The sequence below is a fragment of the Corvus hawaiiensis genome, chromosome 11 (assembly GCF_020740725.1).
Source record: "Corvus hawaiiensis isolate bCorHaw1 chromosome 11, bCorHaw1.pri.cur, whole genome shotgun sequence".
In the NCBI taxonomy this organism is placed as follows: domain Eukaryota; kingdom Metazoa; phylum Chordata; class Aves; order Passeriformes; family Corvidae; genus Corvus; species Corvus hawaiiensis.
Genome location: NC_063223.1, coordinates 10095653 through 10116662, shown reverse-complemented (window position 1 = coordinate 10116662; position 21010 = coordinate 10095653). Strand labels below are relative to the sequence as shown.

The following is a 21010-nucleotide window of genomic DNA, read 5'->3' as shown; positions in this document are numbered from 1 at the left end:
AGCAGAACACTTTACATTGCACCAAATGTTGAGCAAACGGTAACGTAACAGAGAAGCTGCAGTGGCAGCTGGAATTTCTGAGGTGGGCTACAGAGACTCTCTGGGGGCAAAAGTCTGCTCATCTTATTCAAATGAATTGCTTTTCTGGCCAAATTCTGCTCTGATATGCCAACTGACGAATACAGACCTAGTAACATGAGAAAACATGGAATAACTCTGAGAGCTTCAATTCCACAGCAAGCTGAAGAATATATAGCAGCTGAAAACCAGAGAAGCAACCGCAACCACACTGAATGGCCAGAAGGCTCTCTGAGAGAGATAAGGGAATCCATGTCCAAATCTGCAAACCCTTGCACAGAAGAGTATCAATATAATTATTTATGGGAGAAATTAGGTTAGGAAAAATTACTCTTTGCTTTGGAGAATCCCTGTTCACAGGGAAAGAAGATGAGAACTTGGTCTAATAGGACTGAATTGTCTCTCAGGGAAAAGCAATACCAGTTGCTCTACAGGTGATCACAGACTGCCATTGCACTCCTAACTTCATTTCAGAACATAATAAAGGAAACATACAGAGAAAAGCAATCCTTCAATCTCTGCCCAAGAACAGGGTCAGTACACAATGTTACCAAAAGGGAAAGGCAGATAGAGGCACGCCCCGTGGCTGCTCTACACCACCTCCCCCCTCTCCGTGGCCATTTTGACCCCATGTGGAGTACAAAATGAGCACTTAAACTGTCTCTGCTGATCATACTTGGTTATGGGACTAGCTATTCAATGGGTCTCTCCAAATAGCCTCCTACTTACACAGGTCCCACACATCATAAATCCCCTTTACTCCCCAAGGATGGATTTTCTTATCTGCCCCATAGTTTCATGCTATGGAAGCCAGCAATGATGGATAAAAGAAGAATGAATACAATTTAGCTCCTACTGAAACAGCTGAACTTGGACCAATAATTAACACAAAACAAAACAAAGGTATCAGCTTACACCAGGTGATTTAGGATCAGAGAAACCAGGTGTCTAAGGTGGAAGAGGGACAGCCTGGCTGCCCTTACCAGCGCAGGACAGACAGCACACAAGCATGCTCCAAATGTGGGGTCCGGTGCACCTGGTTTATACCATCTCTGTTCTTATACTTTGACCCTCTACAGCAGACCTGCCATCTGTTTCATCAGCAGCAAGATTTTACCCTCTGACCTGATCAGTTTGGATCTGTGTTGTCACAAGATCTCAGTTGGATCCCGTGTTATTCCATCACAGCATCTCTGTGCTGCTTTTCATAGAAAACCCTGAACAAAAGTTTTATTCCTCACACTTGGAGACAACACACCATGAGAGTCCAGAGAGGAGGGAGAGAGAGATGGACCCAAGAGGACTCTGTGACTTCCTCAGGTTGGTGTGAAGATGGATCACTCACACTGGAGCCACACACTTCTGTGGCCAATGCAGTGGTTCCACCTGCTCTTGGAAGGTGAGGAAAGATGTAACACACCAAGTACTGACCAGATCCTTTTAGGTTACAGAGGACATCTGCCTGTTTCCTTGAAATTCTTAACAGTGGTCAAATATACAGGTCGACTGAAACTGGGGGGGCAAAAAGTGGAAAAAAAAAAAAAAGGGGAAAAAGAAAGACATTGCAAAATGATGATTGCAAAATGATCAGTGAGAGCTGTAGACAATGAGAAGCAGTAATGAATGTGAAGGCAAGATAAACGTCAAGAATGATTTGATGCTGACTCTGATATGATGAAACTTTTGCAGATTCAAATGGGGTCCAAATTTAACCTGGAGGTTCAAAAGGGAGCCCAAGAACCTCCAACCAAGACAGACTGAGCTTCCTCCTCGCCTCATTAATTCCTCATTAAAATTAATTCGCCATTTTATCAAGCATTCAAGTGCATCTGGAAACTCATGGCTAGAAGTCTGCAACTGGGATATCCTTGAGAACACCCATACATTTAGAAAAGAATCCATGATTAACAGGCACCCTGCACAGAGCCACAGCTCAGCATCAATCACACGGCACTGAAAGTGGCCGGAGGACAGACTCAAGTATTTCATGTTGTGATTTAAGATCACTTCTAGTTACATCTGTTACCTGGACCAGGACAAAGAATCGTTTCTTCCATCTCTTCCAAACATTTTTACCAATGGCCCATAAATACCTAGGAGAAAAGAACAGGTGAATTCAGCACACAAGTGTTCATCTGTTGTTTTCTTGCTTTTCAGTGCATTTTGTTTACACTTAGAAACTGAAATTAATGCACAAGCAGAAATAATTACAAGACTCTCAAGCTCAGCAGCATTCATGAGTGGGTTTATTTCTAGCCTGAAAAAATTACCTGCAAAGAAAGTGACATAAAAATCTTACAGAGTCTTAATGTTACACAGTATTAATTCTCTCTCCCTTTGTCCTTCACAATTTGCTCAGACTTTAAAGCCCTTTAGTGCCAGTGAATAGCTACAACATGGTTGAGTGGGCAAAGAATGCATTTGCAGCGGAAGAATTAAGGGAGACAAACCCCAAATCTGCTTTAGCCTCCATAAAACCATTTGGCTGAGGGGAGCTGTCAAACAGAGCGACACTTCCTACATCCAACCCAGTACGCAGGACCTCAATATCCATTGGACTGACTAAACCAGGACACTTCACTGAGCAGCTCTAAGATGAAATCCAAGAAATTGCTTGGCTACAGATAATTCAAGCAAACTGAATAATTTCAGGGGAGGAGTGAATTTACTGTTTTCTACGAAGAATTAACTTTTTAAATTAATGTCAAAATAAGCACTTAATCTCTGTGATGAAGTGGCCACTGTAACATTGTAACACAAACATCAGCAAAACTAGTGGCAGCACCAGGCTAATAATAAACATAAGGATATTATTCAGCATTAGTATGTTTTATGTACCACTATAATTACTTTAGTTCTGGCTCAATAAATAGAAAAAGTACTTCATTTTTGATTATGCAAGGGGTTTCTTATGCCAGAAGAGATCCAGCATACTCTTGGTGAATGTTAAAACCACAAAACTCCAAGTCATGCTTAAGTGGGCTTTGAATCCTTGGCAAGTCCAAGAAGAGGGTAGTAAGTGTCCTTTTGGCTATTGCTGCTAATATCAACAGAAAGATAATCTCAGTTCTGGTAGCAAGAGGTATAAACCTCAGAGTTTTGAGGAGTATCATGTAAATCAAATGTTAGTTGAAGAAAGCTTGAGAACAGCCCTGTTATCAGCTGAGATCAAGGAAATAAACAGGACAGGGGACGTGTCCTCTCTGGCTTTGGTGCCTGTGATCGTGGTGAAAAAATTAAACTTCACACAAGACTACTGGCTCTGATCTCATCAGCACAGAAGACAGAAGGAGGAGGAATTAGAAAAGGTGAGTGATCTAAACCACCTAATAATGGATGGAATTTAACAAAACACTATGAAAATAAAAGTGAAACAAAGTCACTTTTATAGCACCAAAAACAAACTGGAGAAAGAGTTATTTCCAACAGTGAGTTTCCCGGACAGTTTCAATTTTTTGTCATATCCTCAGCTCTGAAGAGCAATCAGAGCCTTGCCAATGGCCTTAGCTAGATCTCATTTGTAACTACATGAAGGTAGAAGTGATAAGGGATGCCTCTGGCCCCAGATCTTCTGACACTCCCTCCTGGAAAGGAGAGGTGCCCCTTTTACCTTCCAAATTATTAGTCCTACTCCAAGCAACTGCTATTTAATTGTGTTGTGTATCTCAGTATAAACAATGCCAGTCACACTGGGGTTTATTTCAAGTGGAAAGTGCACTGTGATTTTGGTTTTGAGAAATCAATACAGGGAGACACAGAGCAACTTAAAAAATTGTATTATTGTCTGTAAGAGAGTCAGGAGGTTCACTTATTATTTCTCACAGGAAAAAACATAATTAGGAATTTCCTGAGGAAAACTGTTTAAAATTTAAACTGTTTGGTTCATATGCATTAAAAAAGTCTACACTAAGAATATGGGAAGTGCATTATAAATGACTGAACTAACGCCATGTTTGTATTTATCTTTCTGCTTCACCTCCTGTGAACTTGAGAAAGAGAGAGCCTCTTTGAGAATATTAAAAGAGTGAAATTTCCTAATGCACATTCAGAACAAAATTACTTCAGATTGAGACAAGTGTTTACCCAGAGTGCTTCATGTTTTGAGGCTTATCCATTCGCACAGCAAGCTTGATCTTCAGGTCTTGATCCGGGCAGTTTTTGGAAACAGTCATTTTGTGCCACTCTGACTGCTTTGGGCTATTAGGAGTAGGGTGGAGAACAACCTGTAAGAATTAAAACCAACAACGTTAAAGGGAAAAATTATTCACAAAATGGGGTTTAATGTGGAACAGAAATACATCAGATGACCTAGTTTTGTCCGAGAAATCAGTCTGGATATATCTATTCACATCAATAAGGATAACTTTTTATTGCTTTTTTAAAGCACAGCTTATTATTTTGAGATTAGGTCATATATTCTTTGGCTCCTCAATCAGCTCATGGGGCTATGCAGACAGAACTGCATAATCAGTTCCTATCATTTCAGGATGGTACGTCTGACTGAGCTATGACAGCAGAAAAAATCTGCATCCCATGTCATGACATGAGTGGCTGCAGGACTCTGCTTCCATTTCAAGCAGCAGGAAATGCTGGGAGGGTCTCCAGCTGGAGCACATCCATGCAACACCAGCGACTGCAGATGAACACCAATGCAAGCATTTGGCTCAAAGAAACTGAAAGCTCCAAGAGGTGAATAGTCTTTCCTGATCATAGCTGTGCTTTTCCCACTCATCCATTACCACTACAAAGCAGAGCAGCTCCCTGGAGAGTAAGATTCAGAGTATTCTCGTAGAACTACACCACATCCACCATCTTCTCCTGGTATTTCCATATGTTTCCTCTGAAGTGGCCTAACCCTCTTCCTCCTACACCTGTTCCCCTTCTGACGCTTTCACTCTCAGAGGTGACTTTTCCTGGTACAAATTCATTCACGTTTCCACTGTGCTGTAGTGAGATGAATCGTCTTTAAATCCATTAACCTTCATGCAAGCAAATTGTTTCACAATTCTTATATATGGCAGCATTCACCCTCATTAACTGGTGTGCTGCCATCACTCATTTCTTGCTCATGCTTAGTGAACGGTCCTGCCAAACTCCAGACCAGACTATAACCTTGTATTCCTCTGCTCCTCAATTTTGCTGCTGAGTCAACAATCTAGGGGCTGTTTTCCACCAAAATATCATTGATGCTATTACCCTATGATAAATGACTCTAAAACTTATTTTATTGCCTCCTCTAAAGCCTGAAGTAAGCATCAGTAGATTCTCAACTTTACCCTTATTAACATTATTTATTACTTCTTTTATTGAATTGCTTTTTCTGTCAGGAATCTGAAGCTGTTATTAGTCACACAGATAACTGGGCAACACCAGTCTGTACTGCATCACTCTTGGAAAAAAAACACATTTAAGCAAATCCTGAAGATGAGAAATGAGCTCTCCACATGAGGCAGGGGGCATTAGAAGCATGATGGACCCAAGCTCTGAGCAGCATCCAAGGAACCAGTGCCAGGCAGGTCATGCAAGAACGTACACCTGTGCTAAGCCACATCTCTTAGCGATGCAGCAGCCACTCAGTGTGTTTGGGATGCTCTCTACTTTGATTTCTAACTCTTTTTTCATCAAAAGACACAAACTTTTCTTAGTGGTGTTGCAATTCACAGCTCTTCCCCTCCTTGCCCTCAGTAGATGAAGTACTGGCATGGCTGAAATCCACAGGAGCCCTGCAACTGGCTTCAATAGGGTCAGGATGTATTCCCATGCCTTCAGCTGCCCATTCAGCAGTGTAGGGCTTTGGGAGCATTTTCCAGTTCTCCCTTGGATAAAAGTGGCGAGCTCAGGAGTGGCAGCCAGTTGCCAACTTAACACTCGCAATAGAAAGTGGGCTTTGTACCCGCCTGGCAGAGCACAAAGCCACTGCTCAAAGGGCGGCTGAGCAGGGGTGTTTTGTGTATAAAACCTGCTTCCCTCCTCTCTCCATGAAGGCAGGTTCCTGCCCATTCCAACAGCTAAACCAGTGGCTTAACACACTCCTGGTTTCATTATTACATTAAAGAAGAAATCTTGATGCAGCCTGAGCAGACCCACGTCATCTTTCGGGTGCTCTGGGCACACTGAGCATCCCTTTGAAGTTTGGCCGACTGAAAGCGCTGGTGGCCACGGGCCAAGGGGAATCACTGCCAGCTCCCCACACTTGCCACTGCTGGCCCACATCCTTCAGCCTGCAGAAACTCAGGGCTGAGGGATGGTTTCCCGCTGGACCGGGAATTCAAGCACATTGGTAGGGCTGGCTCATCAGCCTTCAGGGCAAGAGGGGTTGCTTTGGGTGCTGACATCTTTCTCAGAACAACATGCACAGCTAATTGCTTCCCAAGACCAGCAAAGTCAGCACTGCTCATGGCTACCAGTGGAAACAAGACTTACAAAGCAAGAGGGGCTGCTTTGTAAAAATCCCTGAAAGGCAGCGCAGCCGGCTGGGTGAAAAGCTCTGCTCAGCATGCCACAGTGGATAAAGGCAGGGTGCCAGGCTGTTTGAAGTAGGAGGTTTTGAAAAGAATCCTGAAAATATTATGATGCTGTGCAGCAAAACAATTGTAGGTCTTCAGATGTAGTACTGCAGCCTAGAGGGATTGTCCTTTGTCAAAAAAGGACAGGGAGAAAGGAAGGATCAAGGTGTGGATGAGGAAAGTCTGAAGGGGCTGTGACTCTCTTTGAAGACATTGAGAGGAGAAAAGAAGGGGTAGCTTTGCTTTTCTCTCTCTCAAGTGCAAGAACAAAAGATGCTTCATGAACATGAAAACACAAATAATTAAAATGAACATGAATTACATGAGACAAAATTGCATGCAGCACTCTCCACCATAAAGTTATAAATTAAATCAGCAGCTCACTAGGACCAGAAGAATGTTTGGCATTTTTATGAACAGGATTAACATAAAACCGTGTTAATCAGGAAAAATGTTGAATTGACACAGACTCTTCCTTGTCAAGGCACAAACAGTCATGGAGTTAGCAAGAAACATCCCAACAGATTAGTCCATAATTGGAAATACTGTACTTGGACAAGCAACAGGATCAGTGGCTTTCCTGACCATGCATTTCTTAGCCATAGCCACATAGACAGGATGGAGAGCAAGGAGTGCTGCAGGACTGGGCAGAAAGAGCCCAGCTGCCCCTGGAGATCACTTGGGTCATGCTGAGCCATGACAAGTCCTCTTACCCTGAACTGATTTTCATGGAATCTTCATCATACTGATCTCAGCCTGAGGAGCTGAGGAAGGCACAGCAAGGAGTTTGCTGCCACTTATGCCTGGGGCCAACACAAATTAAACAGCTGCACAAAATCCATGGAGACAAGTGAAGTGTCCCAAAGCCACAGGAAAGTGCCATCCACAGATAACTCTGGAGCTGCAGGCGGCAATGATCAAGGGCCACCAGTCCCAGGGCACTGGTTTAGGGACCACAGGCGAGGGGCAGAGATGGGGTGGGAAGATTTGCTCTGCAGCCACTACCCTGGGAATCTGAGCTCTTTGCTACTAACACCATTGATGAGAGCAATGAACCCTCATGTTTCACCCCCCAGTCCAACCCCACTGAAGCCACCAGTTCAGCCACCATACATCCCCAGGGAAGAAGCCACAGCTCCAAGCCTTTCGCAAGGAGTACTGCAGTCAGTGCTTTCAAAAGCTCAAACTGTGCACCAGCTGCTCAGTAGATATGAGAGAAGCTTAACATTCCCTTGCCAAACTTAAATCCCCTCTTTTTGCTTCAGCATAATCCCCTTTTCTGCTTCAGGAATGTCCATTTCCGCAAGCAACTTTTAAGGCTTTCTGGACTGCCAATATTGCACACAAGATCCTCTGCCTTTGCTCAGAGGAGGCACAGCCAGCTGAAATGCTGCCATTAAAAACTCACAACAAAGACAGCATGCGAGATGCACTCCTTTCCAGCAGTGCAGAACTTGCTTTCTTTCCCCCTCCTGAAGCTTGGCAAAAAAGCAGTGCATGTTGTACTCCAAAGATATTTCTGTACAGAAGAGATTTCTCTAGAAAATCAGGACCAGAAGGAAACATCATTAAACTCAAAATCTCCTTACCCTCCCAAGCTCTTTGTCCTCCAGAGCCAGCACTCCTGTGCTCTCCGTGAACAGCTTCACCTTCACTGCAGGAAGCGCATGGGTTGTTGTGAAGTCTCCTTGAGTACCCCAGCTGTGAAAAGAAAGAAAGCAGTGTTCAGCTCAGCTGGCAGGTCAGCAGCAACACTGCTTGAGCACGAAATAGTTAACCCAAAATATGTCTGACACAAGCCAAAGTGGTTGGGTTGTGTGAGTGACAAGGGCATTAATTATCTTCTTTGAGAAATGTGGGACAGATGTTTGGAAAATGCATGATGGTCCTTAGTGGGAAAAAAGAGAGCATTAGGGAGCAGCATGAAACCAAGTTTAAGAGAACTTTCTTATTTAGAAAGAACACTATGTCTCCTGCAATGCCAGCCTGTGTAGTCACAAGAGAAGTATAGGATTGAAGACATCTGCACCCAGGACGTCTGTAATCACTCATGCCTATGCTCCTCTCTTGGCCAATTAACCTCTCCTTTCCAGGCTGAGAGTGAGGTTTGCTTTTTCTGAAGAAACTGCAATTTAACCTGGGTCACCTTCCAAGTCTCAGCCCAATCCAAGTTTAAGTTCAAGTCATTATGTCTGGAGTAATCCTAGATTGCTAGGACTACAGAGCAGGACACCAGCTCCTTGTGGGTGGGACTGCAGTGGAAGTGCAGGAAGACGCCACCTCTGCAACTACACCATGATCCACTGTCTACTATTTGTACTCCATGAGTCATTCCATGGCTTGGAAAGGAGTGGTATGGAGGCTGAATTATCCATAGCCTCTAGACATGCATGTCTCTAGAGAACATCTACAAGTTTCTGCAACCGCAAGTTGCCCAAGTGCACAGAGAACATGAACTCACTCCATGTGGGACCCTGCCAAAGAGCATGCCATGAGCAACACCTCTGAGTGATGTGGTGGAACACACACTGCAACCCAGAATGCTGCAAGTCAGATGAGAGATTACACCATAACTCACTAACCACTTCTATTCATCCTCACTCTGTTAATGACACTTTCTCACTTTAGGCTGTCCTCAAACTAGATCCTCTGCTGAAGAAAGGCAGTTCCGTTGAAAAGGCTCAGAAGACATGGTCCAGTGACTAGATGTTCCTCAAAGATAAACACCAAGCACCAGGTTTAGCATTTGGAAAGTGATCAGAAAAAATAATTCACTTCTCCTTGTGCTCTATGAGTATGGGTTTATGCTTTGCTCCCCACTGAGCAAACCTTGTCTAACTGAGCTCAGCAGATAAGCGTGTTCAGCACAGAGCTGATTAACAAACTTGGGTTCCTCATTGGCTTTGCTCTGAAGCTTCCTCTCCTGGTATCACTGTTTCACATGTTTTGGTTTTTATGATGATGCATCAAACTGCCATCAGTGCCAGAGACCAGAAGTTTGGTTTAAATTATCTACAGCACTATAGGTCCAGTCAGGTCCTCTACATCATATCTTTTTCATATGTGAGCCATCAGCTACCTAATAAATGTTTTAAGGGCAAGAAGAAAGAAACAATTTTCTAATCACAGTTTCAGGTCACAGGTTACGTTTTCTCTCAAAAAACTGCACTGTCACCAGGAGGGAAAGTAGGAAGATTATATTGCTTTGGGTAAGAGGCAAAGTAAGAAAATATCCAACCTTACACTGTGTATTTTGACAGCATCTGCTTTATAGAACTCATATCTCTGTTTACTATTAAAAAGCTCTTATTTGTTGAAGCATTCCCAGACCATATGTTATCAACAAATGTTACTAACCAAATACAAACAGTAATTTTCATTAGGTTTCCTTCATGGGAAGAACATTAACCACAAAGAGAATAAATGTTTCAAATGACAGCAAACATACATAGCAAACCCTTGAGAACACTGGTACTTACATATTCATACCCCCAAAAGCCTTGAAAAGATCTGTGCCAACAAATGGAGACCATCAAAAGTTGAGTTTTGTGCTGGTTGGAACCTGTGGTGATGTCATTAGTTGCCATAGTGATGCTCAGCATAAGGCCATAATTCATGCCACTGAAACATCATTTGTATTCAATCCGAGTACCCAGTTTATCTGGGCTGTGTATTAAATTATTGTTCAGAAAATTAGCTCTGGACAGTAGCTAGGTATTAGGATCTTCTGAAGGACTAACAGTGTAATGGTTTCATTTCCATATTTAATCACTAAGCAGGTTATCACTGCAGGAGTTCATTTGTTGGGAAAGTGCATTGGGACCCATTGTGGACAAATGCCATGAAGTAACCATGCTATCTTGTCCCCCTGAGACAGAGCTCATGCTGACACTTCAAAGCAATAAAACATCTGCAAGTGAGGACAAACAAATGTCATTCTGGCCAAAAGGATATACACATACAGATGGATACATACATATGTACAAACACCCCAAAAAAGGTACACAAGCAGAACAATTCTGACAGTACTTCCTCAGTCAGGACCATATTAACTATCTGAATCCTGCCTGAACCCCTCAGCTCAGCATTTCTTATTGCCCAGTGCATCCCAGAGTCTGGAACCGATAAAGAAATGCTGCTGTGCATAGAGAATTTACTAGAATCATCGCCCTATTTATGGAATCTGTGCTGTTCCAGTGCTATCACCAGGATCTACTTTTGTCTCCAGAGTTTCTACTTAGGCATCAAACTTAGGATAAGCAGCTAAACTGTTCTGGCTGCAAAGTGCCAGAGGTTGAGATATGCCCCAGGTGCTAACTTGACAGATGCTGACCCTTGTTTTACCTTTTACAAGCAAAGTAAGAAGATCATCACTGTAGACTTCGTGTCTACAGATTCACCTAGAGGTGCCATCACAGTTACTGACCAAACAGCCTGAAGTGCTGGCATTTTATCCTGAATGGAACATACAATGACACATATCAAGAGGGTGTGAGTGGCCAACAAGGAAGAAAGGTCAGTTCTTGTCTCCCATTACCTCCACGGCCTCTTGGAGCTCTTGTAGGATGGGCTCACCTGTCTGATTTCAGGAGCATTTGGGAGCTGTCACAGACACTGCCCTTACTGGCACATGAAGGGCAGTGATGCCATTGCCAATGCAGGTGCCAGGCTGCTCAGAGCTAGCTGCTCTCAGCTGTCTCACACTGCTGATCTGACAAACCTTCAGGTTGATGCTATTCAGTCCTTCCCAACTTACGGCCAAAACCTGTAAGACCAGTCTCCTCCTGTCGATGCCGTACCAAGCTCTTACCCTTTCCTGTCATAAGGTCACTGCAGAAACAACTGTCTTCATCCTGTGGAAGTGCAGTGCTTTACTGATCTTTGTCTGTAGGGCTGAGGACTTCTAAAATGCAGATACAGCAATTATAAAGTTAAATTACCACATAGCTAAAAAGACAAAAACATTAAAACACTGTGGCACTGCTATGTTAAAATATTCAATTAAGATACTATTTGGGATATGAATAAGGCTTGAACAAAATCCTGTCAGGATCCCTGTCCTGACTCATGTATCACATGAAACTAGGCAGGAGTGTCTCTGACTTCAGCTGCTTTTCTTCATAATATCCCACTTACATGACCTAATATACAATTTTCTCAGCTGTCCTTGAGAGACACTGATTTAGTAATTTCTGTTGAACTCTAGTATGTAAGTTCCTCTAAAGGAAATTTTAGCACCCATGAGCTTCCTAAAACTGAACATATACATTTAATACCCAGGAAAATTCATTAAATTCTTTCATTCATATACTGTGGTCTCCAGCAAGTCTGCTCAGCCCCTGCCTAATTTGAAGCAGTTACCCTTCTTCCAATAATGCTCTTGTAACTTGATGTAGCCAGAACACTGATGTCTGTGATTTCTATAAATAATGAACAAGTGTAACTGGTTATATTGCTGGGCCATGAATCAGCCCTGCTAACCAGGCTAACAGGGGAGCAGCTGCAGAGCCATGTGCTTTCCATTTAAATGTCATCTATGACCGGTTCTCAAGCACTTCAAAATTACCAGAGGACACCTTTTATCCCTCTTCAGCTTGCACACAATAAACATAAAAAAATCAGAAAATGAAACTAAAAATGTGTACTAAAGGAGAGCTATGCTGTCCCTCAAGTGAGCTCACTCCAGGTGAGCATGACACTTAATGGACACAGCAGTATCCTGGGACAGATCTTCTCTGCCAGAGATGTTGCCCTTCTGCCTTGTTCCCATAAATTCACCACTTAAGTAAAAAAGTCTTGCAGAACAATATTCCAACATGCTGGCCAGATTTGCAGGAGTTTACTGAGCAACCTGTTCAGTATAGTTTTTCCAAATTAACCAACTCAGTAGTAGTGCCTGTTCCTCCCAAGCCAGGCACTGGAAAGGTAGGACATGGAGGATGCTTCCATCCCTGCAGGGTCACCAAAACCAGCAGCAACATCACCCACCCTCCTGCACAGCCAGTTGCCTGTGTACAAGGGCACAGAGGTCCAGCTGAAAGGTCTTTAATATATGTGACCATGTCTGGGACAACAGTTGCAAGTCCAGTTTAGCCTCCCTTGCTGTCCTCTACTGTCACAGTGGGATCTGGTGAGGCCAGTCTGGCTGCCTCCCTCCTTTGTGCAGTGCTGGTGGAGAGGGTTGTGCTTCATGCACTTCTCATTCACAACCCTCATCTATCCTCTTCTGGCATGTCTGTGTCCCTCATGGTGTACCTGTAGCTTGGTCTCCAAAGCGAGCTGGCTGGTGAAGGGAAGCTCATCAAGAGGGCAGCACAGACAGCAGCCTGACAGACACTGCCTGGGCTTGGTGACTGCTTAACCTTGTGTGGTGTGATGCTTTTAATCCAGCCTTGGTTTCTTATCTTACCGTGGTGCCCAGTCATGGTCCCTGCTGGATCTGGATCCTGCTCTGAGGATGGAGAGTTCAGATCCCACTTCATCACTGAAGACTGAAATGCTACAGTCTCAATTTAGTTCTTCCAGAAATCCTGTCTAACAAATGATGGTTTTATTTCTTTAGCACATTCCTCCCCTCCCAGAAGAGACCTTTAAATCTTGGGCCATAAATCATGTATGCCCATGCTTGAGCACTGGGAAAAACAGAGCAGAAGCACACCAGGCATTGAGCTAACCTACCTTCATGTAGCACATGTTTTCCTCCAATGTAATGCTAAGCTATGTTTCTTTTCTATATATTTCTAGAGACACAAGTGAGGAGGAAAATAACCAGGTTTAAAGTATGTTTAACAGTTAACTATAGATGACGAAGCACACAGGAAAGTTTTTTACTATATTCTCTAATGCTTTATCTATACCAGCCATTCAAAAACACGAACAAGAGGTTGATGACCACAGTTATCAGTGATCTTTCTGAACTTTCCTTGCCCATACATGGAGGCGGTAGTTCATTATAACTGAGCACACACAGACTTAGCTCAACAGCAAAACTTGATGCAGAGAAGGCATTAATCCCACCAGGATGAAAATACCCATCTTTTAAAATGAAAAGAGTGCTTGGGAACTTCTAGGAACACCATAAACGAGACAATGGTGAGCCCTTCACAAGCAGAGGTTGGAAGAGCTGACATCTCCTTGTAAGGAGCTGTGCTGGTGAGGCACTGAACTGGCAGGGATGTGGCACCACAGATGTATCCATGACACATGGCAGAGGCAGGTACTCACACCTGCACCAGCTGGGTCACAAATCCATAATAAATAGAAGCGGGGTATCCCAAAGCCTTTGGAAAATATGTACTCTTTGCAGTTCTTGTGGGTAATGGCAATGGATAAGAGGTTTTTCGTTTGTTCTTTGGGACTCGAAAATACCCAAAGGCACAGAAGAATTCAGGCTTTTTTTAGGCACTCCAAGAAAACCCACAGGCTGGGTCACACAGCTGGAGATCTGTGGGATTCACACACAACTCCACACACAACTCTATTTCAGCAGGAAAATGCCATAAACAACTGCCAGTTTGGAGATGCTGTGCTGGGGACAGCTACAAACTGGTTTGTGACTTAACTGCAGTAGAACTACAAACCTCAGTTGAAAACCCACAAATTTAGTGGACTGTACTACTGTGTTCATGTGCCTCAGTCACCTTCTTTGGGCTCCCGCTAGTGCAATAAGGAGAGATCTAATTAAGTCAGTAGAGGTAGGCCTTAATTTGCCTCATCCCAATTTAGAGGCAGCAAGCAGATGAAATGATGTCTGACACAAAGCGCCACTGTCTTTCCACTGCTAGAAAGGGGTGCTGGAGGTGACTGCTGCAGGTTCACAAAAAAGATTTGAAATTAAAGTCTCAACACATATAGATGCATATACATTGCTCTCTTTCTTAGCACTCAGGTGCTAAGAAAGGCACCTTTCCATTCTGCCTGTAGAAATGCATTGAGAATGGTTTGCATGCATAACACATCCTGATTCCCAAGGGCTGCTGAGCCTCCTCTGGCATTCCTCCCACGGTAAAACTTTGATGTGTTTGCTCACCTTCAAAACAGGATAACAAAAGACATCAGACACAGATTGACAACGCAGCCTATTTTTGTTTACATTTGTTTCCTCCCCTCCTTTTCTCCTGCCAGAAGAGCCTTTCAGTCCCATCCCCTCGGAACAAGCTGAGCTGAAGTGGGAGTGACAGCACAAACATATTTGATTCCTCCTAGACTTTCCCGCACAGACTCTGCAATGATTTAAAACCCGCTTTCACTGATGCAGCACCCATGCAGGTGCTGACAAGTCAACATTCTTGCAGGCACTGGCTGGCAGAGGTGGCTGTACCTGCCTTGCCTGGAGCCACGAACACCAAGCAAGGCCATGTCTCTGCGTGGAGCACCGATGTCTGTTCTGATGGGATAACCCAACAGTACTCTGAGTGAATCCATCGTTTCCCATGGCACCTTAATTCCTGCCGAGCATACAACACTCCCTCTGCTAGAATAGAGCACCACTGGTAAATATTTTGCTTACAAAAAGGGTGTTTGTTTTCCCAAAAATACCACTGCAGAAAGCACTATGGTGTTATTTAAAAGGTGAGCAGAGACAGTGCATTGCTAAGGACTGGGCTCCTTCTACAGCAGCTAAGAAGGTGTTCCAACCTCAAGCATTCCATGATCTATTCATTTTCTGTTTCCACTGTTCTGAGACACAATGTATGTGTCACACATGCAGACACCATCTTGCTTAACATCATGCAGACAGCAGTACCAGATCATCTCTCCCTCCAGGAGCTGCAACTCCCACATCCTCAAACTGGCTACGGCAGCACTACGCTGCCAGCTGAGAGAGAAATATGTCTCGGAGAGCATCACATCTGTGCCTGATTGTGCAAGGTGCAGAAGGAATAGGATAAAGCTGACAGAGACTGCAGCAAAGCAAAGCCTGCAAAGGTCTGCTCTTGATCTGCTTGTGGCTCACACACAGTCCCCACAGATCCTGTTCCAGTGCCAGCACAGGGCACCACAGCCAAGAGGAGCTGCTGAAGCTGAGCGCACAGCTTTAGGAACCCAAAAAGGAATGAACTTTGCTATGCAGAAAATACAGCTTGATTTGTGTTTCCTGAGAATGACTGATATACTGGGGAAGTGTCATGAGGAAGGAAAAAGGGAGGTGGATTTAATCACATAATAGCTATTTATGGCCACGAGATGGCATTCCTGCCCCAGAGATGTCCCTTCTGCCATGCCTGCACCTAGCTCAGGAGCACACATCCCTCCTAGACTGCTGCACCCGGGGCTGGACTCTGCAGCAGAAATCCCTCAGCTGGTTTGGGTGCAAAATTGTGCCAGTGCTATTCACCACAATTTTTTTGGGTATTAACAGGGAAGAAAAAAAAAAAAAAAAGTTGCATGATTACTTTCCATGATTTAAATGATGACTGCTTTTCAAATGTCCTGAGCTCTTGCTTAATACTATCACAATTAGAAGAGAAAAACTCAGCAGGAGGAAATGGAAATGAAAGCCCAGCACTGTTTTACTGGGAGGTCTGAACTGAAAGAAAAATTGCTTTTACAAGGGCTGCCTACTGTATGTGCTCCATCAGTGTATCTGCTTTGGATACAGCATGAGTTTACAGTTTCATTCATTAAATGCCTGTGTGCATTTACTGCCTGTGTCTGTGACCACTTCTTGAATAGGGTGACTTCAATGCCACACACATGCTAATCAAAGTTTCCTTTGGCCAAAAAGGCTCCATTGAACCAGCCACAGAGCTGCTCACTTCACAGAATGATTAAATTCAAATATGATTAATTACTTCTATCAAATCTTGTCACCCTGGAAGAAAGCACAACTGCAGAGGACTGCCGTTGGTTAAGGCCTGGTCATGATTTTGGACTTAATAAGGCTATACCCTGCCAGATTTACAGAAACTTAGTATCTCATAAGCAGAGACCACAGAAAAGGAGGCAGAAATCCTCTGCCTGAAAATACAGGTTACTAGTTTGTGCCAACATAATCTAGACTCTCCTTTATAAAACTTTAGTAGAGAGCAGTGAAATGTTTTCTAAATGTAAACAGCAGAAAACAACACAAGATACCCTTCCAAAATCAACTAAAAGGAGGAACAAGAAGAGTGAGACCATCTTTTGTTGTGCCACCACTCACATTTTTGCTGTCCTACATTTTTCTAAGCCAGGATCCATGACAATAAGCCCAAATCCAGCCAGACACCTGGGTTTGCCTTGCCTAACTTCTGACAGCTAGAAGCAAAGTCACACTAGCATCTCCTGGGTCAGTGGGGATGGGTGGACAATTCTAGCAGGTGATGCCCACCCAGCCATCTGCAAGCTCCTCTCTCCATAAGCATGTCTTGTCCTCCTTGTCCACGTAATGACAACAGTACGTTGCTCCCTTTAAGTGCTTTTACACTTAGTTCTGTGGTTTGCTGGGAGATGCAGCACATTCACAAAGCCAGTCACTCTACCTTCATTTCACAGAAAGGACATCTAAAATGTTGAAAAATCACTGTCAAGGTTGGTCTTCTCATTTCACCATTCCAGAGCTTTGTCCAGACAGCAGCAGGCACAGTGCCAATTCTTTAAAGCGTGTTCTCTAACTCCCTACACTGCTTTGCAGCAATAGCAGCGCCCCCCGTTAAATAATAATGTGCACTACTTGTACACAGCACTTAATAAATAAACCAACAACTGGGCCCTTTCATATGTCTCATCCCCCGCCTTTCCCTGGGCAAATGTGCAGAACTTACACTAAGGCATGGCTTAATTTTTTTTTAGAACACCTACTATGAGCAATAAACAGCATGACTGAACATATCCCAGAACTCGCATTTTGCAGTCCTCCTCTTAATCAAGCACTATTTCAGATCACTGAATCTCAATCTCATTTCAATGTGCTTTTGGTTTTTCCTATCCCCATTTCAAGGTTGCAAGCATAGGAGTTATGAAGCAGATAGGTGTCGATGAAAATCGCCTTGGGCATCATCATGCCTTCTGGAATACTTAAATTTGAATGTATGTGCTATCACAGGAATACATAATTCCCAAGTGCATAGGAACACTCAAGAAATTAGACAGCTGGCAAGAAAAGTAAGACACTCATCTGTGAAAGAGAAGGTGCATGAGCTCAACGCTTACTAGATACCAGAGAATCCATGTGAAAGCAATGCTATGTGTGTTCTAAAAGTCAGGGAAAACACAGTCAGATCTTGCACTTACTTGATACTGGAAGAAACCAAGTAAAAGGGGTAAGTGTAAAGAAACAAGCCTTCAATATTCTTCAACACAAGCTTTTAGTGCAACAGTGTAGTACAGGACAGCATGGACTGCACGTGAGACCTTTGGGAACAGGGCCACACCTGGGATCACCATCTACAGTCCCAGCAGAGTATTCCACAGCTGTCCAGGAGGCTCCTCCACAGCAGTGTGGCTGTCTGAGTTACAGTCAGAGTAAGAGAATCCCTATGGGATCTTGCCTTTATTCTGGAGAAAAACTCAGCTGCTTAATCTAAAGCAGAATTTTTGTCCCACAGTGGCTGAGCTGGATAAGAACCAGCCCTACAGAACAGCTATGAAGGAGTATCAGAAATGGTTCTGAATTCCTAATTAAAAAGGGTAGTAAATCACTTGCATGAAGACTTGCCATAATAGATCACACGCTTGCACTTGGGTAATAACCTTTTAGTGCATATTTTGCTGTGCTTAATGACTTGTCCAAAGCCTCCACTTTCAGAAATGGGAACATCACAGCATAAATCTCAGAAGCATTATGTAAATACTGTCACATAAAAGGGGATTTGAAGAGCAGGTCAAACTAAGCTAACGGCAGAACCCTTCAGGTGCAAAGTCATGCACAGTCTTATCAGAAAACTGCCTCCTAGGCATCCTAAATGGCTGTAGTGAAGAAAACCTGTGTCAGGGATTTGGACACCACTTTGCACCCTTCAGCCTTAGACACAGGGGCTAAAAGCAACTGCCCTAAAGTCCCTGTCCCTGTCATTGTCACCTCTTAGCCCAGCAGCATCACAGGCTCAGGGCATCTGCACCATGCTCACAGAGACCAAAGCTGAAGACCTCTCCTGGAAGACATTTCCGCAACGGATGCCTTGGGGCAGACTGACCCTCTGCTCCGAGCCTCACCCCGGGAACAAGGACTGTACCTCACAAGCAATGGTGTCTGATTTTGCTGTACTCAATGACTTGCTTTAACACATTCCTAAGGCTCCCAAAGGTTCCCTAAGGAGAAAGAGCAGCAAACATCTGCACAGCTGTGAAATGAAGTCATGCGACTGGAAAGGCAATCCAATGAGTGTGGGTAATTAAGACAGCTTATATTTAATGCTGAAGCCAATTAGAGGAGTGAGGAGGAGTGAAAAAAGCAAGAAAAAGCAGCTACTTCTTAAAATTTCCTTTTGCTTTGTTTTTCACCCAGCATCATGAATTTTGCTTACACAGGGCTTAGCTAAGCATGCAAACCTAAATATGAATGTTTGCTTAAAACTGTGTAGCCACATAGGACCTCTGCCTGAGCTTTGCCATGTATGGAAGAGATGTACCAGGCCTGGCAACAACAGCTGTACTGAGGGATGCACAACAAGAATTAAACTCTACTCTCACTCACATCAACATAAACCCCTTTAGTTTAGCAGAGTCAAATTAGTTATATGGAATATTCATCTGGAATTTATTATCATTTTACCACTGGGGAGTGTTCATGGCATCTCCCAACAAACCACGGCAGCAAAACACTGACAGTGACAGAACACTCCTATCACACTCCTCTCTGTGCAAAGCCACTGGGCATCGCTTGAAACTCCAGGGCCTGAGGCAGGGGCTTCCTGAATGAAAAGACCAGATTTTCCCCTTCCACAGACAGAGAAAGCATCCCCACTTGCCAGCCTCCCTTCCCACAGGGCTTCTCTCTTTGCTGCTCAGTGCCCATCTCCCAGAAGGAGAAGGCGACTGAACAGCACTATGGAAGGATGCTGTGCAGGTCCTGTCTCTCTTCATGGTCAGGCAGCGGGCTCTGATGGATGTGGCACACCAATTTGAAACAAAAACTGTGGCTGAGTGATAAGCTTAGAGGTTTGGTGTAGGGATGTGAACAAGAGCAGCCTGTTGCAGCAGAGATAAGCAGCAGAGCTGTCACAGCACCTTGGAACAAATCAGGAAGCAGCATCAGAGCAAGCACAAAGATAAAACCAGACACTCCCATCTCCTAGGGAAGTGGCTAAGGGAAAGGAGATGGGACAGGTTTAGAAGTTTACCAAAGACATTACTTTAGCAAGAGTGAATTTCTGGAAAGGGCACAAGGCTCAAGCCCTTGGTCATGACAAACATAAGACGTGGCATGGAGTCAGATGAGACCCATTGAGTGTCCTTTCTCCAGCACTGCCCTACAGCACATGCTGAAGAAAACTACATGGAAAAAAATCCCAAGCAATAAAGAGTGGTCTTTCCTCCTTCAGAAAACAATAAGCTTCATCCTCAGTTCTCATTCTCTGAGCTACTGCACAACCCTCGCACTAGGACTGAAGAGACTGCTCTGCAAGTGGAATATATAACATCAAAATGAAAACAACTTTCAGAGGAGCAGCCCACACCCCTGTCCCTTCTTGGCATGTCAAATGCACAGAAAGGTTGGCCAGATTCTTCCCCCACTAGTATTTACTGCTTTTAGCCCAAGTGGTTCAGCTCAGTTCAATGCAGGAACACCCAATTTTCACTACTGTGAGAGAAGAGAGAATGAGACTTTTCTGGGTGCCAAACTAAGTCCAGGTGAATCTATAGCATTTATTCACATGGCACATAGGTCCTTGCTGTTGTTTGGGTCTCTTTCTTTTGTTCTGCTCACATCAGAGAAAGGTGATGTAACATGCTGACCATGAGCACTGCTACAAGCACAGGTCACTGTTTAAATATATCCAGCAGCTTCTCTAGACACTTTAGGACAGGGGGTTGTGGCTGGATCTTTTGTGCTATTTCCAAATCTCTTGACAACCCTGCTCTCAGGCTGCACAAACAGCAGCACTACTAACACAGCTCCTGGAAGGGCATTTTTGAGACACGCAGAGGGCAGACCACAGGCAGGTATGCAGGGAAGGGGGGGAGGAGTATAAACCCCACTGCCATCTGCAAGAATACAGATCCAGCATGAAATGAAGTAAAAACCTTCTTAAACTGGGATTTGGCGTATCTTTTAGAGGCATCTGTGTGTTAGGCCATAATACACAAAAGCTTTTTCTTACACAACTTATTAAAAACACTACTAATAAAACACTGCAAGCTTGATCTGAAATGAACCTTGCTATTTCAGGTCTGGCTTTCTCTAGAACTGTGCTATCCCCTGCATCTGTGCTGAGGGAGATAATCCTCACATGAAGGCATTGGGCTTAAAATGTCAGGAATCCAACATGAAGCCTGAGAAGAAA

At 43.9% G+C, this 21010-nt stretch overlaps 1 protein-coding gene across 31 annotated transcripts in view; it reads right to left on the bottom strand.

Annotated features, from left to right (window-relative positions):
* CADPS (calcium dependent secretion activator) overlaps positions 1-21010 on the bottom strand; it is a 210941-nt gene that overhangs the window by 105415 nt on the left and 84516 nt on the right. For all 31 annotated transcript variants that reach the window (XM_048315787.1, XM_048315790.1, XM_048315795.1 and 28 more), the window contains exons 7-9: positions 8174-8285; positions 4162-4301; positions 2105-2171 (exon numbers count right to left, since the gene is read on the bottom strand). In XM_048315787.1, coding sequence (XP_048171744.1) covers positions 2105-2171; positions 4162-4301; positions 8174-8285 — 319 coding nt within the window. The remainder of the gene's footprint in view (positions 1-2104; positions 2172-4161; positions 4302-8173; positions 8286-21010) is intronic.